This window comes from Carcharodon carcharias, chromosome 8 (genome assembly GCF_017639515.1).
Source record: "Carcharodon carcharias isolate sCarCar2 chromosome 8, sCarCar2.pri, whole genome shotgun sequence".
Classification (NCBI taxonomy): Eukaryota; Metazoa; Chordata; class Chondrichthyes; order Lamniformes; family Lamnidae; genus Carcharodon; species Carcharodon carcharias.
This window is the reverse complement of record NC_054474.1, coordinates 90510121-90537101: the sequence shown is the minus strand read 5'-3', so window position 1 is coordinate 90537101 and position 26981 is coordinate 90510121. Positions and strand designations below refer to the sequence as shown.

At 40.9% G+C, this 26981-nt stretch overlaps 1 protein-coding gene across 3 annotated transcripts in view; it reads left to right on the top strand.

Annotated features, from left to right (window-relative positions):
* Positions 1–203: 203 nt before the first annotated feature.
* Positions 204–26981, top strand: part of ublcp1 (ubiquitin-like domain containing CTD phosphatase 1) — a 37072-nt gene continuing 10294 nt past the window's right edge. For 2 of the 3 annotated variants that reach the window (XR_005943811.1, XM_041193753.1), the window contains exons 1-7: positions 204–275; positions 9446–9625; positions 12186–12277; positions 18012–18097; positions 23125–23240; positions 25858–25956; positions 26879–26916. Coding sequence is in view for 2 of the 3 variants with exons in the window: in XM_041193753.1 (XP_041049687.1) it covers positions 9472–9625; positions 12186–12277; positions 18012–18097; positions 23125–23240; positions 25858–25956; positions 26879–26916 (585 nt within the window). In the remaining variant the exon portion in view is untranslated. The remainder of the gene's footprint in view (positions 276–9445; positions 9626–12185; positions 12278–18011; positions 18098–23124; positions 23241–25857; positions 25957–26878; positions 26917–26981) is intronic. The other variant, XM_041193754.1, reaches the window with a different exon arrangement.

The window sequence follows — 26981 nt, the reverse complement described above, 5'->3', positions numbered from 1 at the left end:
GCATTTTCTGTTTTTATTTCAGATCTCCAGCACCTGCAGTAGTTTTCTTCTTCGAACAGGATACAGACTGACACTGGGGGAGGGAACTGAGGTGAAAGTTTAGATTGGGAAAGGCTCCATCAGACGCCGGAACCTTAATAATGGTGTAGCCAGGAAGTTGGGGGGGGGGGGGGGGGGGGTGGGTGCTGTGGGCAGGCGGCGGAGGGACGGACACGGAAGCGGTGTGGAAGAGGAGGAAGGGGGAACGGACGGAACTTCCGGCGGACACGCAGACGGTAAAAAAACCCCCGGGAACGAGATAAAATAATAATAATGATGATATTTAATGATGATATAAATAATGCGAGAGTCAGAGCGGCAGAGAAAGGCTGCGAAACTGCCGATTCAAACCTGCCGCCGTTCGGGAGGCTTAAACTCAAAACAATTTAACGCTTTAAACCGGGACTTTTAAACAAAAAAGCCCCCCCCCCAAATAACTGACAAGAGTTTATGATCCATTCTCCGTTTCACTCGCTTTAATTTCCCCTCCTGCAGTTTCATGTCACTTTTGTTTTCCGTCCTCCGGCGCAGCTTTATCAACAGAAAACACTTTCCTTCCTTTTTACTCTAAAATAATCGAATAAAGCGAGTGGGATGGGACCGTCTCTTGTCCTCATCCAAAGGGAACATCCTTTCTTGGGGGGGAAAAAAAAAATTCAGGCAGAAAATCCAGCCAGACCTCGAGTATGAGGCTCTGGTGAGTGGATTTCCTCCTCCACTTTTTTTTTCCTCTTTTCCCGCTTTTGCTTTTCTCTCTCTCTTGCCATTCCTTCTATTTTTCTTTTACTCACTCGGACCTTATATTGCTGAATTTCATAAAGATTTTTTTAACATCAGAGACGTGTAATTTGTGCTAGTGAGGTAATTAATTAGCTTAAACGTGTGGAACTGGCTTTATTTAGTAGGAGCACGGATTTAAACCAGGACATGGGGAAAAGTGGCAGGATTAAAGGGGGAGTGAGATGAATTGGATAGCTCTTTCAAACAAGAAGGGTTGAATGGCCTCCATCTGCGCTGTAAGATTCTATAAATGTCACTATAAATGAGCAGATTTCCCCTGCATGTTCCTGCTGTTAACAACAAGGAAATGTTGGAAATGAAATAGAATCAGAAAGTGCTGGAAACCCATAGGCAAATCTGCACCTGTAGGGGAAATCTTGAATGAATCTTTTGGTTTCATATACTGATTAATCTATATGCTGTTCTGCAATAATTGTAATCTTAAAGCAACTTGTAAATTTGTTGAAACAATTTGAGCTGGTTATTTCTGACTAGAAGAAAAAAGAACAGGACAAGTGAGTTCAAATATCTGTTACCCTGTGTGTCGGCAAAAAAGGCCAATAGCAATTTGAGTATTAAATAATGATGTAGAACACAAGAGTAAAGAAGTAACAAATTTATGCAGGGAAATTGTTAATTGAAAAACTGCAGTTTTCAACTCCCCATTTTAGAAAGTCATATAGAGTGCACAGAGTAGATTCACCAGGAAAAGAAACCATAGTTGTAGAGAGGATTTGAAATGCTGGGAGTATTTCCATTGGAGTAAAGAAGGATATTTAACTGGTTTATAAAATTGTGAAAGGTTTTGTTAGTGAATACTGACTAACTGGTTTATCTGGTTGGGGAGTGAGTAACAAGGGGTCATCAATTTAAAATTGATGCTGCAAGAGTGAGGCTGGGCGACATCAGTGCAAAATGTCGTTGGAGCATGGACTGCACTGTCGCAGAGGTTGGTTGAATTGCATCTTTAAAAGGAAAAATAGCTAAATACTTGGGGCAGAGAACAATGCAGGACCAAATGGAGAGAGAGAGGAGGGATGTGGGATTAGTTTAAAATTGATCTGGCAAAAAGCTGGGACTAATACATTGGGCCAAATGGCCTCCTTTAGTTCTGTAAACTTGGGTGGTTCAATTTAATATTCCAGTAGAGCAGTGAAGCATAGAGTTTGCACTTGTATTGATTTACAAGCCTCAACGCAGCGCATGTATGGGTAGGCGATGAGATTCTGATTCACTAGGAAAACGAGCAGCTTGACTTCGGGGGAGCGAACCTTTGCGTTCTGTATGGCTGACATTTTATGGAACACTGCAGGCTCTACCAAAATGCCCCTTCCTTCCTCTCCTGGGTGACTATTCTCCACATATGAGCTGGTGCATAGTGTGTTGGCAGGACTTTCAAATGCGTGATGCGTAAAGCCACAAATCCACTGGCCTCACCCAAAATCTCTGCGGGACAGTGATCATATTTCTCTTCTGCTTTCTTCCCTATCCACTCCCTGTCAGGTGCTGGTGTGCAATTGTAACACATAGTGCTAGTTGACTGAAATAAGCTAACTCAACACAGACCAGGGACCTTGCTGGTATGTCTTGGTGTGTTTATGTGTTAAAACATGTTTAAATGAAATGGTTTTGAAATATAATCCCTTTTCCCTGCATGGCAAAGGCTTCAGATTCTGGAAGGGGATGTGAATGATAGAGCTACACGGTAGCTTCTGATAATTCAAGCCAAGCTCAACCATTATTGTGGAGCATTAACTTTTAAGTAGATCCAATTTCACGTGACTCTAATTTGAGCCATGTTTCTGGATGTGACTAAAGGTAAGCTTTCTGTACAAGTTGCCCAATGTGCATTTAGGCACACTGCAGCTTCAAGCTTCTCATTTTTCTTTTTAGTGATGGTCTAATTGAAATTTAAATAGCATTTACGCTACAGTAGAAGCATTACATCAACATGAGCAGTCCGATCTGACTCCATAGAAAGTGACGTTAGGTGCCCTTGCCCAGAGAGTTTCATTTTGTCATTGATGGGAGAGCTGGAAGAAGCAGTCAAACGGATGAAAAACAATAAAGCCTGTGGTCCTGATGAATTCTGGTTGAGGTCTTCAAAGCTGGTGGGCTTTTATTCACATCAACACTTAATGTGCTCATCCTAAGGATTTGGCAGGAGTGGGGAAAGAATCCCCCCCCTCACTACCACCACCACTTCCCCTCCCAACTTCAGGAATTGTAACTATGTTCAAGCAGGGAGATAAATCACGCTGTGGGAATTATTGAGGTATTTCCCTCTTATCCATAGCAGGAAAATCCTGGCATGTATTCTCATGGATCGCTTACTTCCTGTGGCTGAGGAATTCCTCCCAGAGACACAGTGTGGCTTTAGACATTCCAGAGTAATCTTCAACATGGTCCTTGTTGCTGGATAAATCCAAGAAAAATGTTGAGAATGACACCAGGAACTCTTCATTGCATTCATCGACCTGACCAAAGCATCCACCTGACAGTGGCTCATCTCATCATCGTGACTTCGTTAAAGATCACCTGCCCTCCGGTGTCAGTATTAAATGCTGCCTAGATGGAAAACTCTTTAACCTCAGTTACCCTCCATGCCAAAACTAAACTGATTGTCATAGACAAACATGATCTACGGTTTGCGGATGGCCACAGTGTTGTTGCCCACTCTGCACCACATATGCAAGCCACTGTTGATTGCTTCAATTCTGTGTACAAGAAACTCAGCCTGTCCTTGAATGTTGCCAAAACAAAACCTCTATCAAGCCAGACCTGGTCAGCCAAATATTCCACCTTTATATATTGAAGGAGAGGCTCTGGAATATACTGAGCACTTGGCAGCTACATCTCTGAAAAGGCCACCATTGACAAGGAGATCCAACACTGGATCAGTTGCTCCAGCTCAGCGTTCTACAAACTATGGCAATGAGTGTTTGACAACAAAATCATTTGCAGGTCAACAAAATTCTAGTGCACAGCGCAGTTGTTGTCACCTGTACTGTAGTGAGACCTGGACCGTGTAGCATTGACACATTCCATCAGCAATGTTTCCGCCGCATCCTCTGGATTCAATGAGAGGGCTATTGAACAAACACTTGTGCCCTTCTTGAAGCCAGCTCCACAATCATTTAGGCAAAACCTCTGTAAGATCAACTTTGATGGACTGGACACTATGTCTGAATGGCCAAAAAGCATCTGCCCTGCCAGGCCCTGTTTTCTCAGCTCTTAAATGACCAATGTTCCTTGGAGGACAAAGAAAATGCTTCAAAGACACCCCAAAGCTCTCCTTGAAGCATGACTGGGAGGAACTTTCTACCAATCATTCAAATGGCAACCAACTTGTCCATCAAGCTGAATCATGCTTTTGAGTCTAAATGCCGTAATAATGAGGCAGAGTGGTTGGGAGAGAGGGAAAAGGAAGCAAATCTTGCACTCAAGATCCCATTACCTCGTGTATGCCCTGCCCCATGTGTTCAGAAGTCTGTGGGCTGGGAATCGGCCAATTCAGCCACATGAAGACCCTGGGAGAAACTTGCAACCCTGAGTAGATGTCATCCTCGAATCAAGGGACAGCCAATGAGGTTTAGTTCAAAGAAAGACGTACTTGTAATTGTACCAGTGCCTTTCACAACTTCATGACATACCAAAGTGTTTTACAGCCAATGAAGTACTTTCTTGAGTTGTGGTCACTGTTGTAATGTAGAAATTTCAGCAGCCATTTTGCGCACAGCAAGATCCCACAGTATTATTGGCGACAGCTCTAGGGATAACTCCTCTGCTGTTTTTCGAAATAGTGCCAACTGATCTTTTACATTTACTAGAGAGAGCAGATGGTGCCTTGGTTTAATGTCTCAGAAAGTGTAGCACTCCCTCAGCGCTGAATTGAAGTGTAGAGTCTAGAATTTTGTGCTCAAGTCTCTGGAGTGGGACTTGAACCCACAATCTTCTGATTCAGGTAAGAATGCTCTCAACTGAGCCATGGCTGACACCATTACAGATTCCAGAATTACGCTACAAATGAAGCAGGAAGACATTTGGTGCTTGGATAATTTTGGAAGTTATGTGATGGAGCAGAGATTTACCAGGATGGTAAAAGTCTAAAAGAAAATGGTCTTTAACTTCCGTTCAACTTTGTGACAGGAAATCACTGGGAATTCAGTGTATATGATGGTTTGTGTGTGCTATTTCGATATTTGAACTAACAAAATAAAACAAGTGGTCCAGATACAGAATTGCAAAGACACATTGGGCTGAATGTCCTCCTCCAGTGCTATAATGATTCTGTGACACTACTATACCATCTATATTGGATCAGAATTGGGACTCGGTTATCTGCTGTTTTCCATTATCCACCGAGAGACTTGATGATTACTGGACTGTCACTTGTGATACTGGTGGTATCTGTTTGAGACAATTAATTGAATGTTGCAGAGTATTGAGACTCATTTCCTATACACCCCCCCTGCAACATCCCTGTTGTGGATTGGAATATGCTAACTGACACTAGTGACAATATTGGGAAGGAATTCTTTCCTGTTAACTGCATCTTTTGGGCCTAATTTTCCTATGGATAATTTCATTAACTTAATTTTGTCACCATACTCCCATTGTAAATAAAATAGTTAATTTTCACCTAATCCTGGAATCAATTCAGATTGAGAAACATTGAGCACAAGAGCTGTGAATGGTAATCCTTGGTTGACTTCTGAGGAGTAATTTTTAGAAAAAATGAATTTTTGGGATATAAGTGTTTCTGGTAAGACCAGCACCTACTGACCGTCCATCATTATTCTTGCGAAGATGGCTGTGGACCTTCTTGAACTGCTGAGTTAATGGGTGAAGGTACACAGTGCTGCTTTGTAGTGGCTTAGTATAACCGAGTGGCAGGCTAGGTCACTTCAGAATGGATCTTTTAAACTACATTGGTGTGGGACTGGAGTCCTGTAAAGGCTCGACCGTGTATTAATGAAATGAACCAATTGGATTTTTATGACATTGACAGCTTTGTATCACTTTACTGGGACCAGGTTTTATTTTTATTTCCAGATGTTTTAAATGGAATTCTCAAACTACCATAATGGGGTTTGAACTTTTGGTTTCCATGTTATTAGCCCAGGTCGCTAGATTATGAGCTCAAGGTTTTGCAGATTAAGCAGCAGCTGCCATCACCTGTGGTGCATCTGAGGTTGAAAATTTTGTGGCTGGTATGTTCCTGGCTTTGGTCATCCTGCAGCTTAAGAGTGTGGGGGGCAGGTGCAATGTATGTACATGTTCTTTCTGTTTGCAAAGAACAGGGCCCTATGTATTAACATATGTAGCTTCCAGTACACGCAAATGTGTTATACTACGAGCCCGACTGACAATCTTAAAATGGATGTCAGCGTAATTCTTAACACACTGAGGATTATTTAGCAAACGTTGTCCAATCACAGAATCCCATCTAATGTTGGACACTTTTGAGTTTTGCAATCACGGGCTGGTTGCGTACGGTCTGTACCTTGCCTGTTGCAAATAGCAGAAGGGACATGCTGTTTGATACGATCTGCCAGTCTTTGAGATGTACAGCCTACATACCTAGCATCGCACTGGTACTGAAATTCATATACCACATTACTCATTTGTGTAATAGGTGGAAGGTCTTTTTGGCTTGATGGCAGCATCCTGTTAGTGGCAAATACCATTCGTATTGCTCCTGCATTGTAGCTTCACCAGCTGCTCAAATTTTTGAGAGAACTTGTCCATCCAAAGTAATCTGAAGTAGACTAGGTACTTTTCAGGGCTGACAATGACGACCTTAGGCCTGTTCATGAGTTTGTGCGATATACAGGTGAAATGATCTGATCAGAGAAGCAAGGAGGGAGTATGAGAAAAGACTGGCAGGTAATATAAAAGAGAATCCAAGAGTCTTCCACAGACATATAAATAGTAAAATAGGAACGGGGTCAATTAGGAACCGAAAAGGAAATTTACGCATGGAGGCAGGGGGCATTGCTGAGGAACCAAATGGGTGCTTTGCATCTGTCTTCACCAAGGAAGAAGATGCTGCCAAAGTTATAGTGAAAAAGGAGATAGTTGAGACACTGGGCTAAAATGAATGAAGAAGAGGTATTAGAAAGGCTGGTTTACTTAAAGATCATAAGTCACCAGGATTGAATGAGATGTATCCAAGGATAACGAGGGATGTAAGGATGGAAATTGCGGAGGCACAAGCCATAATCTTCCAAACCTCCTTAAAAGGGTGGTGCCTGAGGACTGGAGAATTGCAAATGTTACCCCCTTGTTCAAAAAAGGTGTAAGTATAAGCCCAGCAACTGCAGTTTAACCTCGGTGGTGGGAAAGCTTTTATAAATGATAATTCAGGGCAAAATTAAGTTACTTGGTCAAATGCGGACCAGATAAGGGAAGCTAATATGGATTTGTTAAAGACAATTCATGTTTAATTTGATTTAATTTTTTGATGAGATTAATCTGGTTGATGTAGCATATGTGGACTTCCAAAAGGTGTTTGATCAAGTGCCACGTAACAGGCTTGTCAGTAAAGTTGAAGCCCATGGAATAAAAGGGAGAGTGGCAGTATGAATGTGAAGTTGGAGAATAACAGGAAATGGAAATTAATGGCGAATGGTTCTTTTTCAAATTGGAGGATGGTATTTATGCAGTTCCCCAGGGATCAGTGTGAAGCCCATTGCTTTTCTCGATCTCTATTAATAGAAACATAGAAAATAGAAGTAGGATTAGCCCTTCGAGCCTGCCATGCCATTCAATACGATCATGGCTCCTCTATCTCAACCCCACACTCCCACTCTCTTCCCAACCCCTTGATGCCTTTAGAGTCTAGAAATCTATCTATTTCCTTCTTAAATATATTCAGTGACTTGGCCTCCACAGCCTCCTGTGGTAAAGAATTCCACAGGTTCGCTACTCTCTGAATGAAAAAGTTTTTCCTCATCTCAGTCCTAAATGGTCTACCCCATATCCTGAGACTGTGACCCCCTGTTCTAGATTCCCCAGCCAGAGGAAACATCATTCCTGCATCCAGTCTGTCTGGCCCTGTTAGAATTTTATATGTTTCAATGAGAACCCCTCTCATTCTTCTAAACTCCAGTGAATACAGGCTTAGTTGGCGTACAACAACCCTGCCATCCCAGAACCTAGACTTGGGTGTAGGGGGCACAATTTCAAAATTTGCACATTGTACAAAACTTGGAACTGTTGTGAAGTATAGTAATAGATTTCAGGAGAATATAGACAGGCTGATGGAATGGGCAGACGCATGGAAAATTAAATTTAATGCAGGGAAGTTTGAAGTTGGTATTTTTTAGTAGGGAGAATGAGGCAATTTAAAAATAATACAATTTTAAAGGGGGTGTAGGAACAGAAGGACTGCGGCTACCTGTGCACAAATAGTTGAATGTGACAGGGCAGGTTAAGAAAGTGGCTAATAAAGCATAATGGATCCTAGGCTTTATAAATAGAGGCATGGAGTCCAGAAGCAAGAAAGCACTTGTTCGTCCTCAGTTGAGATAGGGTGTTCAATTCTGTGCTTTACACTTTAGGAGGGATGTGAAGGCATTATAGAGGGAACAGAAAAGAGTTATGAAGATGGTTCCAGGGGTGTGCGACCTCAATTACATGAATAGATTGGAGAAGGGAAGGTTGACAGTAGATTTTGATAGAGGTGGTCAAAATGATGAGGGGTCTGGATAGAGTAGATAGGGAGAAACGGTTCCCATTGGTGCAAGGGTCAAGAACCAGAGAAGCATCCGTGGAACTATTTTTGTAAATCTTTTCTGCACCCTCTCTAATGCCTTCACATCTTTCCTAAGGTATGGTGCCCAGAACTGGACACACTACTTCAGTTGAAACCAAACCAGTGCTTTATAAAGATTCACCATAATTTCCTTTCATTCATATTCCATGTACCTATTTATAAAGCCCAGGATCCTGATAACTTATTAATCACTTTCTCAACTTGCCCTGTCACCTTGAACATTTGAAGATGAATGACAAGAACAAAAGGCGACGGAGTTGTTAAGTTCTGGAATGCACTGCCTGAGTTTGTGGTGGAGGCATATTTAACCATGGCTTTCAAGGGGGAATTGGATAATTGCCTTAAGAGTGGAAATTGGCAGAGCTACGGAGAAAAGGTGGGAGAGTGGGACTAGCTGAGTTGAGCTTGCAGAGTGCTGGCATGGACCTGACAGACTGAATGGCCTCTTTCTGTGCTGCAACTATTCCATAATTACTAGTCTTGTAATTTAACCAGTATGCTACAATTCACAATTCTGAAGTGAAGTGTAAAAGCACTGCTTTGCCCTTCCACCCATCAGTAGTAATATCATTGCTGTGTTGCAACTTCTCAAGCAATGTGCCCTTTTCTAAGTATAGCGTACCTACTTATCCACACTCCATGAAACATCAGAAATGCTCAGTTGTATTTGGTTGGCTTATGCAAAAGCTGGTCCTGGCTCTAAAAAGGTTTTGTGTAGATTATCTTTACTTTGAACAGCTGGACATTGTTTTTTTACTATATAACATTCCTTGAAATGTGTTCCAGCATTTTGAACGACCATTAATTCTGACGCTGTCAAATTCATTTTTCTTCTATTCATTCTAGAGTAAAGCCTGATTTTACCTGTGAGGATGTCCGTTTCAATTATAATCAAGTGGAGTGGGCAGGAATACCCAGTAACAAAACTGACGGAAGAGGACACTGTGCTGGACCTGAAGGAGACGATTAAAACTCTAACAGGGGTGCTGCCGGAGCGGCAGAAATTACTTGGCCTGAAAATCAAAGGTAGCGTTTGCTCATGTTTGTAAGTGGATTCAGCTTGGCTAGAATGCAAAGATTGTCAGTGTTGAATGAATCCAGTTTTTAGCAAATGCTCCTTGAGCCTAGCCTGGGTTCATTCCAGATTGAGTTGGTAGTAAGTTAGGAGGCACCACTGCAGAGTGAAAGGGGAAAGGTTTGTAGCGACTGAGAAAAAGGACTGCAAAACAAAAATCACCTAAAGCCAGCAGAGAATAAAACCTTTTATCACAAGATGGTCAGTGTGACGTATTCAATTTTTAGCAGTATTGTGGAATTTTCCTTTTATTTAAACAATAATAATTGGAGAGCATTTGATATTGAATTGAAATCTGCTCCCATGACTGTGAATGAGAAGTAGTTTGTCAATGTTGGGATTGTCCTTTGATCAAGTACATTATCTACTTATCCCATTACTATTTGTTATTTTCCCATAATGTGCTGTGAAGTATGATTTGTAGAGCAGAGATATTACAAATTGAGATGTGTAGTACATCCCTTTTTTGGGTTCAATGACATTAGTTGCTCCCATGAATGGTCTGAGCATCTTTTATGAGAATTGGCTCATATGATGTTTTGAACCCCTTGTGAGCTAAGCTGTAAGTGTCATTAGATCTTTTATCTCTTCATCCACCGTAGCAGTTGGTGAGTTGAGGTCTGATATGAATCAATAAGCTGCTTTATTTCACAGCATGACCAGCACTTATGATAAAACTCTCAGTTCTACAATTGGATTAATTTCACTCAATCGTTACAAACTATCTTTGTGTAATAAATAATAGACACATTACGCTTCTCCATAACAACAGGTCATCTAGCTTGACTTAAAATTATTTCTGATTACTCTCTGCAACATTTCAAGCTTCTTGCAACTTTTGCTTGGCTGCCTTGTAGCACTCTGTTTCAGAAACCTGACAGACTGCCTCTGCTAATTTCTTACTGGTCACAGGAAAGGTCTGCAAAATCCCTTGCTTAACAGCTGGGAACCAGCAGCTCTGACACATTGGGTATGAGGTCTTGGCAATTATGGAGCCACAAGCTGTCAAGTTGCTTATTATTCACAGTCTATAGGGAAACAACATCAAAGTAAGCTTATTAGCATGTTAATGAGCAGTTGTCTCAGGACTTTTTTTTAGATCTTGTGTGAATACACTCTGCATTGAAAAACAACATTTAAAGGGAACTTTTTCCGCAAAACCTTTCTGTGGAAAATTGGTCGAAAGATTCCAAAATGTCACCAGTCGTTCATTTGAAGTTTCAATAGCACAGTGGTGTACTAACTGTAGATCATGGGACATATCCTGCTATCAAGCCACCGACATCCCAGTCCTATTTGGGCTTATGTTACTTACTTGATCCTTCCAATTCTTATTGGAATGTCATTGGTTTGGACATTTGGAAGAGAATTTTCTTTTTGCTGCCTTGCAGGATAAATCTTGAATCATTACATCAAGATCATTTTGTATCCATAGCTTTCTGTATATACAATTAACAAGCTTTAAACCTTATTTGTGGTTCTAAGTGACCTACAAAGACACTCGGATATTTCTGTAATAGCATGGAATTTTGGACATTTTTTCTGTCCGCTTTCTACCAGCTCATTCCCTGCCTCAGAACAGCCAACTGTCCTCTACTAATAGGATTGAATCTCTTTTGGTGGTTCTTCCATTTTTAAAAATCTCCCTAAAGATATCCCCTAAAGATTTGCAGTACGGAAATTGCAAATCAATCTAGTGCTATGTTCCATGATCATGCAGCGCGTACATTTGTCTGCGTTATTCTTTTGGAATAATCAGACACCCTTTGTTATTTGGGGATTGTTTAATGGACCAGGGCAGCCAAGGGGCTAGGCTCATTGTGTTTAACAGCATCAAGATTTGAAAAAATACCGAGCATAGGAAGTGGGTGGCATTGTTGGTTAAACACTGCTTTTTACGTACTAGTTTCAAATCCAGCCCAAGCTGGTGGTGTGCAAGTCTCCTCTGACTGCTGATTGTAAGGACTTTGTGTGAAAGGAGTTTTCTCAGTCTCATTTGGATTGATTCACCATAGGGAACTGCTCCTAGTTTAACACTTTAAGTAAATTGGTAGTCTTGCTCAAAGAAGCCAGATGATAATTAGCAGGAAGATTGGGGTTAAGACACCTTATTTGAGGTAACATAGAGGGAGTTATATGCATTGATTCTGTAGCTAACCTAATTTGCTCAACACCTGCATAAGTACAAATATAAGAACAGGAGAAATGCGATTGGATGATACCAAGTTTACATTTTTGCAGCATGCAGATTCTAGGTGGAATAAAGTACTGGGGGAGGTAAGACGTTCCACAATATTGTGACACAGGAAATATTGAGCTGACTTAGGTGTTGTACGAGGAGCCTGCTGGGAGTGGTTGGCCATGCAGGATGTTATGTTTAACATTCAGGAAGATCACCAAGAAAAGCTCAGAACATCAACAAGCATTGCAGTACAGATAGATCATGCTTCATTTTGTTAATCGTCAGCTTTGTAATGAATCTGAGCTGATTCCTCTTCACTCTGTTTACAGGTAAAGCTGCAGAAGATGACGTTAAGCTGGGCGTGCTTAAACTGAAACCAAATACTAAGATTATGATGATGGGCAGTAGGGAAGAGTGCCTGGTAGGGATCAGCTGTTCCAAATACAATTGACTAAAAGAAATGTAGTGACTAACATGTATATGTTGTTTGTTGAAAAAGGATAGGTATGTCAGAAATCTGAAATTACAAATTAATTAGCTGCATCAAAGCATAGGTCTGGTAGGTTTTGGTAAAGAAAAAGACCGATTAATGCTTTGGTTGGATATGTTGGAACTTACCCTGGGTTTTGCTGTGAAATGTTGATCTGCCTTTTCTTCAGCCAGGAATCACCAGATCTGCTGCATGGTCCCAGCCTGACTGACTAATTTCTTTCCATACCAGAATTTTAAACATTTGAAACAAAAGCTTTGTTTTGCAGAGTTTTCTGTGGATGTTGAATGCTAGCTCACACATTCTGCAGCATAGGAACCTGGAAACTGCTCCAGTGAGGTTTTTCCTTTCTCTCTGATAGAATCTGCATGATTGATGCACGCTGCGAGCATGGCTCAGGTCCAGGAGAAAGGTTAGGAATGCTGGCTGTGCAGGTGGTGGGGAGGGGTTGTGGCCACTGTGTTGTTCACTGGATGTGAGGAACAGCTTCAGAAATAAACCAATGAGGAAACATTAGCTGGGAGTTGTTACCAATGAAAGTCATTTTCTTTTGGCCAATGATAGTTAGCAGTAATGTGGTTTGTGATGCTGGAAATGAACTGGCATTTTGTGATTTCTGTACTTGGATCCCTAAATCTCTGCTCATTCAAACTTATTAGCTTCTCGCTAAATACTCTGATCTACCTTTCTTAGATTCAAAGTGGATGACCTCAAGCTTCCGCGCATTGAACTCCAACTGCCATAGTTTTACCACTCATTTAGTCCATCAGTGATGTTTTGCCACTTTCTGCTCCATCTACATAACTGGCTGTGCCACCTAACTTGGTGTCTTCAGCAAACTTGAATGTCATCAAAGTCATTTATATGGATAGTGAAAAGCTCATTGTGAAAACCATCATGAGTCACATCCTGCCAATTTGAGAACATACCCATTATCCCTACTCTGTCTGCTAAGCATGTTAAATGTTGCTTCCAATTCTGTTTTTTAATTTTATGTGGAACTTTATTAACTGCCTTATGGAAGTCCATATAAGTAACCTTAACACTCTAATCTATCACATTAGTTACCTCAAAAATTTCAATTAAATTTCTTATACATTTGTTACCCGAAACAAATCCACGCTGGTTATCTCTGATAGGGTCATTTTTTTCCCCAAGAGCTCAGTCATTCTGTTCTTCAGAACAGAATCTAACAACTTTGCCACAACAGATAATAGACCAATTATTTCCTGATTTATCTCTCCTACCCTTAAATATTGGAGTGCCCAACTAAGGGGCCAATTCCTGAATCAAGCGCGTTTTGGAAAATCATGACTAGAGCATTTACAACTTCCTCGCCTTTTTCTTTTAATACATGGAGTAGAAGCTTGGAAATTTGTTATTCTTTAGTCTTATTATTTTCTCCATGCCCTTTTTTAAAAACTTGTATTAAATCTAGTTCCCTTGATTTTTTTTACTTTTCCTCATATCTCTGGTACTTTATCCTCATTCTCTAATGTGAATACTGATACAAAATAATATGTTCTATTTATTTTCAATGATGGTGCCACTTGTCTGTTTTAAGGGGAATTTACTCTTAGCCATCGAAAACCTTTCTTTTCATATACCTATAAAATACTTTAGCATTGTTCTTGATATTCCTCAAGTTTTTCCCTTTTTGCAGCTCTTTTTGTAACCTCTGCTGTTCTTTATATCTCTCAATCCTTGGGATATTCAGCATTCTTTATGTTTATAGAAGCCCTTTTTATATCATCTGTCCCACTTCTCAAGTTGACCAAGTTTCTTTAATTACACAAGAACAGCCCATGTCCTGCCGGGGTTTGTACGGGTCTTGTATTATCCAAATACCACTTCTAATAGCTGCTCTTATTTGAAGTCTTTTCTGTTAACGTTTCTATCCAGTTGATCAATTACTACATTAGATACCTTAGCTAAATTTAAAGCCTTTGTTTGTGACTTGCCTTACTATCTGTCAAATCTTAATATCAAGATCAGTCATGTTCTGGCCACTGTTAGCTAGGTGTTCTTTTACCATTAGATTGGTGACTAATTCAGGCTCATTATTCAGTGTTAAATCTAATATAGCCTGTTCTCTTGGTTCAAGCACATAATGTTCCAGTAGAGAAGTCCAGTAGAGAAGCTTGTTGCTTTTGGATTTCGAGCTGTTTTGTTTCTCCCAGCCGATGTGAAAAGTTAAAGTCCCCCTTAATAACCACACTGTCTTTGCAGCAAGTTTCTCTGATCTGTGTTTATGCATCCAGCTACTTTATCACCCCCATCAGTACCTGTAGACAATTTCCATCAAAGTCTTACATCATCTTCTATTCCTTGGTTCTAGCTGTAGAGTTTCTACTGTCTGCTCACTTTTTTTCACCCTCTTTCTAATGCTGCAATATTGTTCTTCATCAATATTGTTACTTTTCCTTTTCTAATTTCCTCATCTTTTCTAAAGACTTTATGATATGGCCTGGTTATCACCCACTTATGCCCAGATTTAAGCATTGCCCAGTTGATGGTCACTATGCCATACCCTTAAAGTTGAATTTGCGCTTCTGTTTTTCTTTGTGTCATTCTTTGTGCGACATGCTTTAGTGTACAGAGCTTTGAACTTGATCTACAGACTCTGCCCTCTTGTCCAGATGCTATTTGCTCATACATTCTAACTTGTCACATTCATTGGTTTTCATTACTTCCACTTGTATTTGGTTCAGTTATATTGTTATTTTCTGTGTTGTTTTTTCTGACTTTTTTCTTTAACACCACCAATGACATGGACTTCACTCTCATCCTGTTTCCTTTAGTTTATTTTCTCTTCTACTTTTATTTTTCTCTAAACCCTCCCCTCCCCAAACCCCCATCCTTTTAGTTTATGATCCTTTCTCTAGCCTTTTTTCTCCAGTTCAGATGCAGCCCTTGAAGTGATACAGCTCCTTCCTATTCCAGCACTGCTGCAAATGTCCTATGCAATGGAGCCCCTCTTTTCCACACTAAATCATTCAGCCACATGTTTACTTTGCTAATTTATCTGTTGCTATGCCAATTTGCATATGTCTTGGGCAATAATCTTGAGATTATTACCTTCAAAAAGTCCTGCCTTTTAATTTAGCTCCTAATTCCTGATACTCCCTCAGCGGGATCTCCACCTCATTCTTTCCTATATTGTTTGTCCCAACATGAATCACAACAATTAGAACTTTCCCCTCCTTTCAAGGTTCTTTTCTAGGTTCCTTTCCAGTCTCATTCTGATATCCTTATTCTGGCACCAGGCTTATATACCCTTCAGGATTGTTGTTTGTGGCAGCAGAGGATACTATCTATTTACTTAATTATTGAATCCCTATGTTTCTAGTCTACAGCTTGTGCACCCCCCCCCACCCCAACCCCCGCCCAGCACTTTTCTTCATGGTGCCTTGGTCAGTATTCTAGCCTTCTGGCCATCCTTCTTCCCGCAAGGTAGCAAGTACATTGTAAGACTAGTGTCTGTGGGACCTCCTCTTCCTCCCCTCCTTTTTCTCCCTACTCTGCTGATTGATAGTCACACACGCCTCTTCTGCACCTGTGCATGACTATGTTAGAGAAAACATTTCAGATATTCCTCCCCTGCCTTATGCGTCAGAGTGTCTCCAACTCACACTTTTAGCTTAATGACACTGAGCTGGAGTGTCTCAAGGTAGAGGCATTTCCTACAGATGTGGCAATCCACAGTCTGGCTGTGTACACATTCTCACATAACGCAGTCCCCAAATACTGCCTGTCCAGTTATTGGTTATTATTAGTTTATTTCTAGTACTAATGCAATCCAGACGTCAAGTGATTCTATTTAGTAGATGGATTTATCTTGATTTAAAATTAATTAGTAATTAGTTACTCTTTATTTATTTAACTATTTAAAATTGATAAACATGTGGTTTGATCTCCTCTGGTTCAGCTGGATATCTTGGTTATTACCAGGGCAAGGGATGATGGTTTTGGAGAACAACTCAAAGTTTCTTTTCATTAGAACTGAGAAGGTGAGGGATGATTTAATAAAGGCCTTCCAGATTAGAAAGGGTTACCCTGTTTGCATTATTGCCTGGCTGACTGGGTAAGAAACATCAGCTGACCAGATCCCAGCCAGCGCCATTTTTGATCTAACCACGGGGAGACAGCAGTCCCAGATTATTCAGAAGCTGGACTTTTTTTCTCTTTCCCCTTCTTACAGTGGTGAGTCCTACTTCAGCTGGTGCCCTCCCTGAGGACATCCCAGAGATGAGGACTTTCCATGTGGGGAACTGTTGATAAGAACTTGTGATACAACACACTATTGTTAGATGCTTTTTGTATTAACATATGATTATGTTTGATTGCTTTTGTTAATTAGCACAGCCCCTACTGTCAGAATTGGATTTTCTTTGTGAGTAACACATTCCTGTTTGATAATGCCTTTATACATTTTTCGTTGTATTTTCTCCCCTGAAGGTGCTGGGCATTTTGCCCAGGTGTCAGGCCTTATGTGTGAACCTGGTCAGTGAATGCTAATCAGTTATAGGGAGTGTGGCAAAAACTGTAGCGTTTGGAATAAAAGGAGAAAATGTTGGAAACATCTGTGGTGAATTTCAAAACTTTTTTCATCGGCTTGAAACTCTTTCTTTCCTTCTTCACAGATGTTATCTGACTTGCTGAATGTTTTCCATTGTTTTCTGTTTTTATTTCACATTTCCAGGATAACTTATAGCTAATTGGAAAGGATTACCCATTGGGATTTACTGCACCTTTCCTGACACCCCCCGGACATACTACTGAAAACTTATCTACATGTCACGGCTAGGATTAGGCACCCTGAAGCTGGGGGCGGGGGGGGGGGGGGGGGGGGGGGGGGGGGGGGGGGGGTGCGTAATTGGGCCACACTCATGAGAATCACTAATTGGGAACAATCTAGAGTTAGCAGAGTATAATCCTTAATATGGGCATTGCATTCAAGCTGAGCATATTTACTCCCCATGTCCAAATGGGTGCACTTCCCAGAGGAGACGCAGTGACTGAATGGGAACCCTGACTTACAGCATTCCCTACCTCAGTAATTCCGTGGGACCTCAGTTGCTGCTTAAAATGAGATCAGATAACTCGGTACAGATTAGAAATTGAGACAGGGCCCTTTGTGTTTGCATGGTTCCATATCCATCCTGTCAAGCAATGCCTTCCCCCACTTGGCCACTAGAGCACTACCCCTTGTGGTCTTGAACATAGCCCTCCTATAGAAATTGTAATATATCATCTTAAAATAGCTCAGTTGGACTTAATGCTGTGCACAGATTTTACCAGATTGAGGTTATACAGTTGTTAAAATGATCTTGCTTTAAATAACGCTCGTACGTGATTGCTGACATTGGGTGAAAGTTAGTATGCTGGGAACAGGTGTCTAGTGAACTGTTGCTGCTTCATTGTTGTTCTCTTACCATGGGGAATGTGGGCACTATTAGAAACTTCTGTTATTGGGCCCATCCTGAGTTTACCATCCTGAGCACTACCCAGTGACAGTGATCCAGGTGGACATGTACTACACAAACTTTAACGAGCTGTGCAAGAGGAGAGGCACTTTGAAGCTTTTGACTATATAGGTTGCAGTATTCCTCTTGGAATTTGTTCACGTTTGTTTAAGTACACGTTTATTTTCCCCCTCGCTCAGGAGGAAGTACTGGCGCCGCCCCCCGACAATGACGATGTCGTCAATGACTTTGACATTGAGGAGGATGTTATAGAAGTAGAGAACAGGTACTGCATTTTGTTAACTTGTATAGGCCGTGGTCCCAGCCATCTCATTAAAACATACAGATTCTGATGGGGGTTGATGGGGTAGACTTCGAAATTGGTTCAGCTGGCTGGGGAATCTAAAACATGGGGCACAGTCACAGGATAAGGGGCCAAACATTTAGGATTGAGTGGAGGAGAAGTTTCTTCATTCAAAGGCTGGTGACTCTTGGGAATTCTCTACCCCAGAGGGTTGTGGATGCTCCATCGTTGAATACATTGACCCCTGCCACTGAAGATGGGCCGAGGTAATGCTTTCGCCACTGTTCATCTCTTTGTCTGTAAACAATATATGGTAAAACCCTGCCATTCGTGACCTCTTCTTTCACAAATTCATTTACCCGCACGAAAATGCTTGTACACATGATCGTCCATCAGGGCCCCAAATTTTTGGCCATCCGCGATTTGAGTATTAAAAGTCTTTACATGAACATATATTGGTCCTGAAATAAAGAAAAGCCAGCATTTAGAAGCCATAAAAAAACACGGTTTCCGGCTGTATTTCTCCCGTAGAAAGTGTGCACTGCGCATGTGCCCTCTCTAACTGCACGTGGCTTGCTGTGATTTACAGGAATCAGTAATTCCTGACCAGTATTTTGCAGTGCAGCCCTTTACTAAAAACGAGTGAGTCAAAACCAAGCAGAAAATGTCCCAGGAAAGTGATGACATTTGCACAACAAATCACGATCTTAGACTGAAAAATGTTGCAAGTGCCACCATGTTGGCCAGGGAATACTCTGTCAATTGAATCCACATTCAGGTACATTAGGCAGTCTGAAGAAGAAATAAGGGCCAATGTCAGTGTTTCTGGTAGTCAAAAGCAAAAAACTGCGGATGCTGGAAATCCAAAACAAAAATAAAAATACCTGGAAAAACTCAGCAGGTCTGACAGCATCTAAGGAGAGGAACACAGTTCACGTTTCGAGTCCATATGACTCTTCAACAGATCTGAGGAGAAATAGAAAAGAGGTGAAATGTAAGCTGGTTTAAGGGAGGGTGGGACAAGTAGAGCTGGATAGGAGCCAGTGATAGGTGGAGATAGCCAAAAGATGTCAGAGACAAAAGGACAAAGAGGTGTTGAAGTGGTGATATTATCTAAGGAATGTGCTAATAGGTGACATTAAGGGTAGAAAGCAGGACGAGCAAGGTACAGATAGCCCTAGTGAGGTGGGGTGGGGGTAAGGGATTGAAATAGGCTAAAAGGTAGAGATAAAACAATGGATGGAAATACATTTCCTCTACATTGGAGAGACCAAACACAGACTGGGTGACCGCTTTGCGGAACACCTTCAGTCTGTCTGCAAGCATGACCCAGACCTTTCTGTTGTTTGCCATTTCAAAACTCCACCCTGCACTCATGCCCACATGTCCGTCCTTGGCCTGCTGCAATGTTCTAGTGAAGCTCAATGCAAACTAGTGGAACAGCACCTCATCTTCTGACTAGGTTCTTTACAGCCTTCCGGACTGAATATTGAGTTCAATAATTTTAGATCATGAACTCTCTCCTCCATGCCCACCCCCTTTCTGATCCCCCTTTTTTCCAATAATTTATATAGATTTTTCTTTTCCCACCTATTTCCATTATTTTTAAATGTATTTCCAATCATTGTTTTATCTCTACCTTTTAGCCTATTTTGATCTCTTCCCCCCACCCCACCCCTACTGGGGCTCTCTGTACCTTGCCCGTCCTGCTTTCTACCCTTAATGTCATCTATTAGCACATTCCTTAGATAATATCACCACCTTCAACCCCTCTTTGTCCTTTTGTCTATGACACCTTTTGGCAATCTCCACCTATCACTGGCCCTCTATCCAGCTCTACCTGTCCCACCCTCCCTTAAACCAGCTTATATGTCACCTATTTTCTATTTTTCTTTAGTTCTGTTGAAGAGTCATACGGACTCGAAATGTTAACTGTGTTCCTCTCCTATCAGACCTGCTGAGTTTTTCCAGGTATTTTTACTTTTGTTTTTTCTGATAGTCATTTTGCCAGATTAACTTTTGTAAGTAGGAGAGATCCACACTTAGAGGAAATAGAGAAATTACTCAACGTGTGAATAGCTCAGCAGCATCAAAGGAGGACCACAGTTAATGGTCCAATCATTTGAAAGAAGGCACTTGAACATCATACTTTTCATCCACATCAACGTCTACATCACCCACTTTGTCCACTCCCTCTACCTCCACTCTCAAGTACTGTACTTATTTTGTACTTTAATTGTATCAAACTTTACTGTACACTCAGAAATATAGTTTTTATTGCCTGTGACAAATTTTACATTGTTCTTTTTTTTTGCATTGTTAAACAATTTCTGCAGTAAAATTGTCTTGAATTTACTCAAAATATAGTTTTTATTGCATCTTCCTTTAAAAAGGCCAAGTTTTGGGATGGCTAGAACCTATTTAATTCACTCCCATTATAAATTATGTTCACGGTTCACGATTTCGCCCTTTATGAGAATTCGCAGGAACATAACCTCTGCGAATGGCAAGACTTTACTGTATCTCAAAAACTAATTGTCAGATTGTAACACAACTTTGTACACAGGGTATGGCCCAAGAAGGAACTAATTAGATTTTGGAGAAGATGAGGATCTGGATCCTGCAATTTTTTTAAAGGATCCGCGAATGTTGGGAGACTGGGCAAATTGACTTTTTATTCTTGGAATGTGTGTTGTTTAATTTGGAATGTAGTGGTTTATCTCAGCTGTTGTGGAATTTGTAAGAGCTGTCAAACCCTGAGCAGAGTTTTCAGAGCAGATTGTTGGATGTGGATTGGCTTGAAGCCTCCTCAGTGAGATGGAAGTTCTTATTAAAAAGATTTCTTTTTTCAGCTTTATAGTTAGAGTATCAGTAATGTTGAGTATCGGTAATGTTGAGTTAATGAACCGTGGTAGAGGTATACACTCTACTAAGTTTATTTGTTGAGGCTGGGATAGTCAGATTTTTAGTGTCTCAGGGAAAGTGAAGTTGAAGCCCAAGATCAGCTTTGATCATATTGAATGGTGGAGCAGGCTCGATGGGCCGTATGGTCAGTTCCTGCTTTTATCTTGTGTTCTTATGATAGTCACGGTATCTTTGTTAGTTTAAGCTAATGCGGACAGTATTTTCATGAGAATTTCAGTTAAGTGTAATGGTGGATTTGTGCAATGTATGTTCAATATCCACTTGAACTGTAGAACATACACTTAGAATTTGAAAAAGCAGAATTGATATCATGTCTAGTGAGAGCATTTTGAAGTATGCGTTTTCACTGGAGTGAAGTATTGAAGATTGTAGCCAGGACCTGGTGTTGGTTTTGGGTGTGAACAGTTTTACATGGCAAATTTAAAGTATTGCTTAAGAAGCAGATCATATCAACAAATGAAGTGTATTGATTTGAGAACAAAAACAAAAATACCTGGAAAAACTCAGCAGGTCTGACAGCATCTGTGAAGAAGGATACAGTTGACATTTCGAGTCCGTATGACCCTTCATCAGAACTAAGACATATAGAAATGAGATGAAATGTAAGCTGGTAGAAGGGGGTGGGACAGGAGAGTTCGATAGACAGTGAAAGGTGGAGGCCAAGAAGAGACTGCTAAAGATGTCATGGACAAAAGGGTGTTGACGGCGGTGATATTATCTAAAGGATCTGCTAATGGGGACTTTAAGGGTAACAAGCAGGACAAGCTAGTGGCAGATGGCCCTAGTGGGGGTGGGGTGGGGAGAAGGGATCGAAATGGGCTAAAAGGTGGAGATGAAACAATAGATCGAAATAAATTTAATATTAGGAGGGTTAAAAAATATAGGTGTAAAAAAATTATAAATTATTGGAAAAAGGGGGATTGGAAATGGGGTGGGGATGGAGGAGAGAGTTCATGATCTAAAATTGTGGAACTCAATATTAAGTCCGGAGGACTGTAAAGTGCCGAGTTGGAAGAAGAGGTGCTGTTCCTCCAGTTTGCGTTGAGTTTCACTGGAACATTGCAGCAGGCCAACGACGGACATTTGGGCATGAGAGCAGGGTGGTGTATTGAAATGACAAGGCGACAGGGAAGTCTAGGTCATGCTTGCGGACAGCCCGAAGGTGTTCCGCAAAGCGGTCACCCAGTCTGCGTTTGGTCTCTCCAATGTAGAGGAGACCGCATTGATTTGAGTGTCATTTCCCTATGGTGTATCATTACCAGAATACTAATAAACTCAGTTTTCCTCAATATTTAAAGGAAATGCTGATGTTGAATTATTTTAAATCTTAAATACTGGATGGTTTCTACTAGGCGGGTATGCTGTTTGTGCGATAAAACCCTGTTATAGTCATTACCTGTTAAACAGAAGTAGACACGCTCACAAAGTTAGGTTAGCTTTGGTGGGGGGGTGGCGGTGGGTGGAGGGCGGGTGTCGTGGCTGTTGTTATTTATTGAAACATGCACATTCACCTTTGTTTCTTTCTATGTTGACTTCTTAATCTGACGTTTGCCAGTCAAATTATGTATGCTCCAGATGCTACCCTAACAATGTGCCTCAGGTAAATTCAGGGAGAAGTAACCCTAATGCATGTCATCTGGCATTTGTCCCTTTCCCAACAGAGGTGCACTGTGGTGCCTCTTGAGTATACTTGCCAATGAGTGCCAGACTGGAGGTGCCTTTGTACTGTGGGCCTATGCCGCTCGGATCTGATCTGAGGCTGTCTAAACTTGTCCCATCACTCTCTGCTCAATTTGAATCCAGGCGTGACTGAGCAGCGTGTAACCCACTGCACCATCCAGTTCCTCTGGCAACCTAGATATAAAAATCACTTGGTTCTGCTGTTTGTGTGGGTAATTAACTTGAACATGTAGACTACTGGCTTTGGGGATGGGACATAATGTGAGTGGGTATGAGATCCTATTCCACTTAGCAAAGGTGATTTAATTATATAAATCCCAATTTAGCAGGGGATTATGCATTATAAACTGGCTGTGACCTGTTGGCTTTTGCAGAATTAACAGTAATTATCTCTGTTAACCTAGGGAAGAGAACTTGGCCAAAATTGCACGTAGAGTGAAAGATTATAAAGTAGAGGTACTAAACCAACCTCGGGAAGGGAAAAAGCTGCTCGTTTTAGATGTTGACTACACATTATTTGGTAAGTGCATTTGTCCACTTCAAACATGATACTGACTGTAAATGAATTCCATTGGAAATGAATTGCATTGGAAATTAAGCTGTTTCTGATAATTTCAGTAAATTTCTCCCAACTTTCAAGAAGCACGTATAACCTTTCGTATGGAATCTAAATATTTAATGATAAACATTCAGAAAGTAAAGTTAGGTCATTATACAGGATGTTGGTTTGTTGTATTCAACTTGCAAAGTTAGGGGAGACAGTGGACTAGTGATCCAGAGACCTAGGGTAATGCTCTGGGTACCTGGGTTCGAATCCTGCCATGGCAGATGGTGGAATTTGAGTTCAACAAGAATCTAGAATTAAAAGTCTAATGATGACCATGAAACCATTGTCGATTGTTGTAAAAACCCATCTGGTTCATTAATGTCCTTTAGGGAAGGAAATCTGCTGTCCTTACCTGGTCAGGCCTACATATGACTCCAGACCCACAGCAATGTGGTTGACCAAGGGCAATTCGGGATGACCAATATATGTTTGCCTAGCCAGCGATGCCCACATCCCATGAATGAATAATTTAAAAATTGTTTGGCTTGCTCTCTGTCCCATTTCTTCCTCATGTTATGAGCATTTTATGGTTGCAGAAATAGTAAATTGGTTCCTCAAGATATCCACACCCCTCCCCCCACCTGCTCTCCACCCCCCCCCCCCCCACCCCCCACCACACTGTCTCAGTCTCCTCATCTTAGCCACTTCTCACGTGAAGACTGATATATGTCAACGCATTTTGCCATGAGTAGCAATGATTCTCTGGCACCACCTACCAATATACTGAAACTGGGCAAGAAAAGGTCCATCATGATGGCTGGAACATCACGACTAGACACTTCCTTTTGCTGCCCCACTCCACAGCCAGGTAATCGCCTGAGAGACAAAATGCTCTGTGCCAATAAGGAGAGGAGAATGCTGCAAAAATCCTTTCCAGTCATCTTAGACGATCAAAATCAGGACAATCTAGTGACTGTTCTTCTTGCTAGCAATAGGTTCAGTTTGGAAATGGAGGGGTATTGCCAGATGTCCACTTATGTATTTTTGTCAGGCCTTATTGCCTCGTGATGTGAAGCAGGAACTTTGGCAATTTTTAAAAATGATCATTATTTCCTCCTCTTGCCTGGACAGCTGAGCATCTCCACTGCCACTTTGCCTGAGGTCAGATAATTTAGAAGAGGACTGGGTAAGTTCCTGGTCAGCAAGGCTCATTGGATGTGTCATTGACGGCTGAGAAACAATCCAGCCGTGGGTCCTACTCCTGATTACCACACAGATGGAAAGCAGGTGCATGCATGGATGTTGGTCGAGGACAGGATTGATCTCAGTAGTAATGTCTTGTACAGTTAAATAGCCTGATAGGCTGAACCCCAGTCAGTGTTTACTTGAAACACTTGTAGGCAAATGCACCAGAGGATATTCTGACTCAAAAGGCTTTGGGCTCAAGCCCCATTACATTAATTGAGCATGTGATCCAGGCAGGCATTTTAATGTGAATATCTTTCCAATGAGGCACTAAGCGGAGCTAATGCCAGTGGCTTAGTTGGACAGTAAAGCCTCTGGAGTTATTTGAAGAAGAGCAGACATTCTGGGCAACATTTCCCCCTTCAATTTAAAACAAAAACAATTAGGCTATTCCTTTCATTGCTGTCTCTTGGGATATTGCTGTATAGAACACGGCTGTTGCGTTTACCTGCATAACAGTCACTGTACATTTCATAGTAACATGTTACATGTGAACTGTTTGAGATGCATGACAAAGCTCTTTATATTTGCAAGACCTTGTGTAACAATGGAAACCTGTGTAATCCTCTACAGCAATGAGTTTTTGATTTTATGAACAGTTTTTCTTCCATATTTTATAAGTGTTCTTTGCTCATTGAGGTGCAACTTGGGGAGTTTTTTTTAACATGCTTGTACTGCCCTTGCAGTATTCAGCAGTTTACCGAACCAGATGAAGCTGCCTTATCATTTCTTACACGAGTGTTAACTTTGGGGTAGTTTTGTGTCGCGGACACTTTACAACCTGTTTGAGATTTCCTAAACATCTGTAATGTTGGATGCAGTACAGAATAGAAAAGGACTTCATTCCATTCCTGTGGGCTAGATTCAATCCCAGGTCTCAGAGTTAAATGCATTGTATTACTCTATAATAGCAAAGTTAAATAGAAGTATTTAAGAAAGGCTATAAAGTTGCATTGAGGCAAACACCTGTGAACTTTAAGTTTAACAGTAGGAACCTCGGTAGATTATATAATTGTGGGTTCAGGTCCCACTGTGGCATTGAAGAAGCACAAACACACAAAAAAAATCACACAGCAATATTTGAGGAAGAGTGGATAAATTTTCCCCAGTATCACTCAACTTACATTACCAAAGTAGACTATCTGCTTGTTTATTCTGTCACTGTTTTTTGAGAGTTTACTGGGTATAAATTGTCAGTTGCATTCCCCACGTGACAAAAGTGAAGCTTTTGGCTGTGAAGTGCTTTGGATGTCCTGAGGTTGTGGAAGGTGCTGTGTAAATACAAGTTTTTTCTTAAACCCTATTGCATCATGTGGTCTGCTGACTTTATTAACTCTGATCTAAGATCACAGATCCTGTGCTGAGAGCGGACTTGAGCTAATGAGGCCGTACCTGCATGAGTTTCTCACATCTGCGTACGAAGATTATGACATTGTTATATGGTGTAAGTAATGAGGCGGAGTAGGTTGATTTTGATTAGTTTCCTAATGCTCTGCAAGAACAGGAAAAGAAGGCCATGAGCAGTAGGTAGCATATTCTGCGCTAAAGTATACTCGGTCCCATTTCACTGCAAGCTCTACTTCACTGCACGCTTGAAAAGAAACAGAATGGAATGCCAGTGCCATTTGACAATGCATCTCCTTCACTTTAAAGGGAGATGTAGGAAATTGGCCATTTCTTTTCAGTATTGTACAACTAGTATTGTACAGTGTTAGCCGCATGTATTGGCTTTTTTTTTACTGAACATTCTATTTGGTAAATTTTCTAAGGCATCACAGTATAATTATCAAAATATTGGTTCAGTTTCAGAAATTTCTCGTAATTATTTCTATCCATTTAAAAAAAGTTCACTTTTTAAAATAAAGATATTGGCTTGATCTGTCATTTAAGACAATTGTTTTGTAATTCAGATCTAGGCAGAAACCGGCACTCATTGCCACCTCTGAGCCTGAGATAAATGGTGTTAATGCTATTGTGCTGAGAAAATGGCAGTGGGCTTTCTTTTTGAACCACTGCAGTCTTTTTGGTGATGATAATCTCACAATGATGCTACCGTGGCGTAGAATCCCATGAACTTCTATATTGCAGCTTTCCGTGTGATTTGCTTACTCAAATTCCACACTTTTACATTAAATTCTCAGAGCCAATGAGAATGTTTGTTTCTGGGCAAAGGAAATCATTTGTTGTAACAAGAACTATCTTATTGTTACAAAAAGTTTCAAAGTAAATTTAATGAATATTCCTATTGGTTAATTCAATATTGTCAAAAAGGCAGTGACACAGCTTTTTTTTATCTGATTCTGTTTGACTTTGACACTGCTATAATATGTTAAGGCTCACGTAATTTCTTTAAATTTTATACACAGCTGCTACCAGCATGAAGTGGATTGAAGTGAAAATGAAAGTAAGTTATGTCTGAGTGTGATTTTGTTCTGTTCCTCATTATGGTTAAAGGTGATACTTTTCGAA